This window comes from Crotalus tigris, unplaced genomic scaffold (genome assembly GCF_016545835.1).
Source record: "Crotalus tigris isolate CLP2741 ecotype Arizona unplaced genomic scaffold, ASM1654583v1 scf7180000017551.9496454, whole genome shotgun sequence".
In the NCBI taxonomy this organism is placed as follows: Eukaryota; Metazoa; Chordata; class Lepidosauria; order Squamata; family Viperidae; genus Crotalus; species Crotalus tigris.
The window spans coordinates 398,301-404,300 of record NW_024096469.1 but is presented as its reverse complement, the minus strand read 5'-3'; the positions used below and the strand labels follow the sequence as shown (position 1 = coordinate 404,300).

Sequence of the window (6,000 nt, the reverse complement as noted above, 5' to 3'; positions counted from 1 at the left end):
GGAGCGGGGTGCCGTTTGCGTCTTCCGCCCCCACCCCCACTCCTTTTCTTTTTTTCCTTCCACGTGTTGAATCTCGGACAGGAAAAAAGAAGCCCGCAGCCTAAACGCCCAGTTTGCTTGTCAGGGCGCGCGTGCTTTTTTTTTTTTTTTTAATTCGGCCCCAAATCTTCGCCCTGCCTCCCAAACATTCAGGAAGATTGCAAAAGAGGGGGGGGGGGGAAGGAAGAAGCGTCAAAGCCACAGATGCAACGCAACGCCACCCTTCGGCCTGAAAAGCAGAAGTCCGTCTGATTTGCCCGACAGCTCCTCTGCCCCAGCCCGCGCTTGTGACTAGCAAGCGGTGGCGGCAAAAAGCAACTGTAGTCAGGGTGGAAGCGGCGGCGGCGGCGGCGGAGGAGGAGGAGGAGGAGGACGGCTGAGCCCTCCCCTCCTCGCCTTCGCCTGGGCGAAGAATGCTGGAGGCGCCTGTGGCCGCCCTGCGCGGAGCTTGAAGGCAGCGCCTTGTGCCGTCGACGCCCAGCTCGACCATGGTGGCTCCCTTTTCCTGACGGCGAGCGGCTTTGGAGAAGGACGGAGGATTTCCGCCGTCCCCTCGCAGCGGGCTGGTATGCGCGGGCAGCGGCGGGATGGCCTCGGCTGTGTTTGAGGGCACCTCGCTGGTGAACATGTACGTGCGGGGCTGCTGGGTGAACGGCATCCGGAGGCTGATCGTCAACCGACGCGGGGACGAGGAGGAGTTCTTTGAGATCCGCGCCGAGTGGTCGGACCGGAACGTCCTTTACTTGCACCGCAGCTACTCGGACTTGGGCCGCCTCTTCAAGCGCCTGCTGGACTCCTTCCCGGAGGATCGCCCGGAGCTGTCACAGTCCCCCTTCCTCCAAGGTTTGCCGGCTGCCTCGCTTTCTGACTTTCTTCCCCCATCCTCTCCCACTTGGCGCATCGCCGCTAAGGCGAGAGGAAGTTCCCTGAAATGGAGCGGCGCTTCCTTCCCGCCACAGTTGAAGGATCGGGGTGGTGGTGGTGGGGGGGAGGTGGTAGAAATTTTTCGCCTCCTATTAAACCTATTTGTTGCCCAAGCCTAAATAGACCCGACGTTTTCTCTGAATCCTTCCTTGTAGTAGAGGAAGGCAACCAGGATAGGGCGTAGTGTCTCTAAGCCGGTTTCTAATAGAACAGAACAAGAGAGGTGGAAGGGACCTTGGAGATCATCTAGTCCAACCCCTTGCTCAGGCAGGAAACCCTATATACCATTTCAGACATAGACTCAGAACTGGTCCTGGTCTCAGTCAATCCTTGACATTTGTAATCAATAGAATGTCTCTGGGCATACCAAAAAACGCCTTCCCCCAAGGCTTCACCACAAAAATGTGAATACGAAATACTTGTGATAAATATTTTTCTGCTAATGACCAAGAGTGAAGATGGGAATGAATGGGGCTGGTTCCACAGGGACAGAATGTTCTCCTTTGCTATAGGAGGACTGTAGAAATAGAGGGGCAGAGAGCCACGTGGCTGGTCAGCTCCACCCTAGACTTCCTTAAATTCAGCTTTTGAAACAGAGAAGTCCTGTGTGGGTCTGTGTTGAAAATAGTTGGCCTGTTGCACTGCCCTTTAATTCTGAGGATTGTTCAAGTACATTCCCAAAATGAAACTTTACTATAGTTGGGGTTGCTGTTGTATGGGGAGTTGTGTTAAATTCGTTTATTTGGATTTTCTGACTTTTGGGTCACTTTGGCATGGGGTTCGCAACTTTATGATTGCATCTTAAATTTCTACCTCGTAACTGGTAGGGAGGTTGATAACAGGAAAACAGCAAGGGAATAGCCTGATAATACATTTTGTTTTACAGATACCAATTACCTGTACTAGTTGTTCATACAAGTGAGTCCTGTTTGTTCTTTGGACTATCAGTAATCACCTCTGTCTGTGTATATGATTGCTGAACATCCTAATTCATCAAATGTTTATCGACACAAGTAGATAACCAGTTATTGCAGCAGGATAAGTGAAGCTAACTATGATACTCAAATTAAGTAATGTTAATCCAGGAATCCATGATAGCAAGGGGGGGCAGATGATCCTTCTGAGCCTCCCAGAGTAGCCCTGTGCCACCCAGAGTTGCTTGAACAGTGAGCTGGGTGGCATTTAAATTTAAATTAATAAATCTTTTTGCTCTTCCAGCCTTATTCTGCTCCTTTAGATTTCTAAATTACTATATACTGTAGACTCAGCTGTTGAACATACTTGAAACATACATCAAAATAGATGCTTTAAAATAGTAAAATCCATTAAAAATGTGCTATCATCAACTAGCTTTTCCATGCTGTTTTCAAGATTATAAATGTTGCAGGACCTTGAATTTACCTGGGTCTGCAACGGAATCCTATAATTATAGCGCAGCTCCCAGAAATACCCATTATAAGAAACAAAAGTAGAAACAAAATAGCTCAGGTGGAATGACAGAACAGATCCTCAGAACCAACTTATTCTTGTCATAAATTGATTATCTGTTCCAGAAACGAATAATCTAGATAATTATTGAAGATAATCCCAGAAAAACACTTGTCACAAAGGGCAATTAAAGGCTACAGGTTTTATTCCTGACTCTGTTATTCAGATGTAATCACCATGTTGGCAAGTTTTACATTTGATATTTATATGGCTCATCCAGTTCTCCATCCAACATGTATGCATCTATTCAAGTAATGTATGTGTTTCTCACAGGCAGATTAAATTTGATGTATAAAATATGTTCTAACAAAGGGTTTTTGACTCTATCAGGTATTTGGTAGCATTTGTAAGAGTCAAATATTTAAATGCTAATGTACATTTATAACACCTTGAAAATGTAAACACCCTATATTATATATTTTTATTCCTGTTATCATAACTCCTCCTTCATTTGGATGATATTCTCAGCCTAAGGTGTATCAACAAACCCTTTTTTATTCATTTTGGGGTTGATTTTAACTGAAATAAAAGAAATATATTAAAGAAAAAGGGAGGTTAGGATCAAGGATTTTAAGATTTCTAAATAAATATAAAAAACTATAGCACTCAAAAAAAGAAAAGAAAAATGATAGTGGTATACAGTGAAGAAAAAAATCCTAGATTGATTATGGTCATTAAACTTATCTAAATGTGAGGGGGAAAAAAGGGCTAAGTGACTGAAAATAGAGGAAACATCTGTATAATATCCATTGTTGATATAAAATTAAACTTAAATATAGACCCCTTTCTGCAATGTTAAGAAGCTTTCTCTCCATTTCATTGTTTCTCCCAAATTGTAGCCTTAGTTACACTTGTGCTTTATTATAATTGTTTTTAAAAAGAAGAATGAAATGCTATGTTGTAGAAGGCCTTGCTTGTTCCTTGCGTGGCTTTTCATGGGATCATGTATAAGATGGCAAGTGGATGGCTGTAAGAACAAGCAGTGCAGTCAAGTCACGTTAAAATCCTTAGCAGGCAGTTTTGTTGTTAATTCTGTGATTGTACTTTGGCTCTCATTGCTGGGAAACTGAATGGGGTACTCAAGCTCTATGTACACAGGCGGTACATAGCCGCTGTTGAAACTGTTGAATAGATTTAGAGGGAGAAAAATGGATGGAGTCCTCTGTTTCAGCAACTCTAAATCTATGGACTGATCTCCTGGCTAGGTAGTATAAAGTCACAGCTGAGACCGTCATAGCTAGTTCTCTGCTCTGGGCTACCATCCTTAGAGAAATTTGAGCATCTGTGGTAAGGCTGTAAATGCCTCGTAATCCTCATAAGGAATAAAGCATCCTGACAACACTGATTTCATGCTGATATAGGTAGTTCAAGTAATTTTTTTCAGACCACTAAGTAAAGCACTTGTGAGGTGACTAGACTCATACGTTTTTCTTTTTCTGGTTGGAGAAGTGCTCTGAGATTTGGAAGTCTGGTTAGTAGCTCAAATAATAGCTTGCTGAATGTTGCAAATTATTTTGAGTTGGCAGCTATATGGTGGCCAGAAGATATAACTTTGAAGAATACCACATCTTTTCTAGTTGGTTGATAATCACACTTTATTAAAGGATTAAAATTAGTCAGGGGCAGAGTTCACACACTGTGGAACTTCCTTTGGTCAGTAGAATTAGAAACTCGTTGACCACAATATATTTGAATTGTGTCCCTGCTGAGCTTATTATTATTTAGAAATTGTTCCTCCCTCAGGGTTCCTTTAATCATACAATCCATAGAATATGGTTACTAAGCAAATGGGTGAAACTTCATCATAAACAAACCAGGGTTAAAGCTGATCATACTATGCATAAGCTCCTCTTGATGTCTTTACTTGACTTTTTGGATACTGGATGAAGGGAGGGGAAAGAGAGATATTGTATTGTATAGGTAAGGAACTAGTTAATATCACTGGGATACTCATTTATATCATCGTTGTCAGATTGCAGTTCTGAACTGCACTGGTCTGAACGACAGTTTAATTAAGATAATTAATATTAAGTACATAAGGCTAGCTCATGCTTTTGGTGGCTTCAGAAGATTTCCAAGAACATTAAATTTTCTGATGAGGCTACCACTAGCCTTATGTACTGAGTCTTCTATTTACCAGAAATCAGCTAGGGGTGCAATAGCATTTCCCATCATTCTTCTTTGTGCATGCCCTTATAGCATCATCAAAGGCTTTTAAAGACCAGCACACAAATCAGCATTAATTATATAACGCTTGCTGGCATCATGACTCTTTCTATCTAGACAGTATCCCCCAAACACATTAATTTCATTTTTAAGCTTATGTAACCAAAAAAGATAAAGTGTCCTGTCTCAGACCACACACGTGCAACCTACAGAGAGGTTTGCAAATTTTACTAGAAAGTTTTAAAGCAAATAAACAGGTGGCAAAGGAAATGTGTGGGCAAGCATGCACACACAGACAAGAGAAATCAAGTCCCCCAAAGTCCAGGAAGTTTGCCGTGCGAAAGAATCCAAATTAAAAAAAAAACAGCAGGCCCAAGGATCAGACAGCTGGTCCAAGTCGAGAGTCATAAACGTGAAAATTCAGGTTGGGAGCCAAGGCACACCAGGTGTAGGTCAACAAACGGTTGTCACCAATGAAAAGGCTTGAGCTCACTGTTCTTCTTAAATAGAAGCAACCCCATATTGGTCATTTGGAAGGGTGAGTTTCCATTTCCAGCAAAGAGCCTTGCAGATCACCTTTGCTCTGCCCATCTCACCATGTTCCCTTGCACGGGGAGGGAGTGGTTTGTCCAGCAATTCAGGAACTGGCTGTTCTTTGTCCCTTTCCTTGTCAGAATCTGACTTGGCAGTGACACATAGGATTGACAAAGAGCACAAGATTTCAAATGACCATGACACATTTTTTTGCAAGATTTTAGCTTTTCTTTTATTTTTTGGAGAACCACTTTGATCTAGTGCAGCAGCTCCCCAACCTTTTGGGCACCGGGGACCAGTTCTGTGGAGAGAGTTTTTTTCTGCAAACTGGAGGGGGTGTGGTTTCGTGTGCGGCCTGCATCCCGCGGATGGAGCTTTGTTTGTTTGCATGGCCCAGTTTCTGGCATGCTGCAGGCCGGTTCCGTTCCACGGACCAGGGGTTGGGGACCCCCGATCTAGTGGTTAAGGCATGAGACTAGGCAGGAAACCTGTGAGTTCTAGTTCTGCCTTAGGCATGAAAGCTGGCAGGGTGATCCTCAGCCCACGATACCAGGCTAAGGTGACAAGCTGGTCAGTCAATTCCTGACACAACCAATCGATCAACACTCAGTTGATCGTTCCCCCCCCCTTACACTTGGAGGAAAATACTAGGAGGAAAAAATAATTCTACATTGTGAACTTCTTGCAGTATTCTTGCAAACACCAGTGAACTCTGGTGAATGAATTGGGCAACAAGTATACAACAAGCATGCCTAAATTTACCCAGGACTACTTGATGACACAGAGAAAATAACCTTACTGAGAAAATTCTCAGCCTGAGGATTAGTTTCTTTGGGTTTCTTATATTTG

General features: G+C 43.3%; 1 protein-coding gene across 1 annotated transcript in view; it reads left to right on the top strand.

Moving 5' to 3' along the window:
- Positions 1-213: 213 nt before the first annotated feature.
- PXDC1 (PX domain containing 1) overlaps positions 214-6,000 on the top strand; it is a 28,635-nt gene continuing 22,848 nt past the window's right edge. The window contains exon 1 of the mRNA XM_039342654.1: positions 214-882. Within this exon, the coding sequence (XP_039198588.1) occupies positions 627-882 (256 nt within the window). The 5' untranslated portion in view covers positions 214-626. The remainder of the gene's footprint in view (positions 883-6,000) is intronic.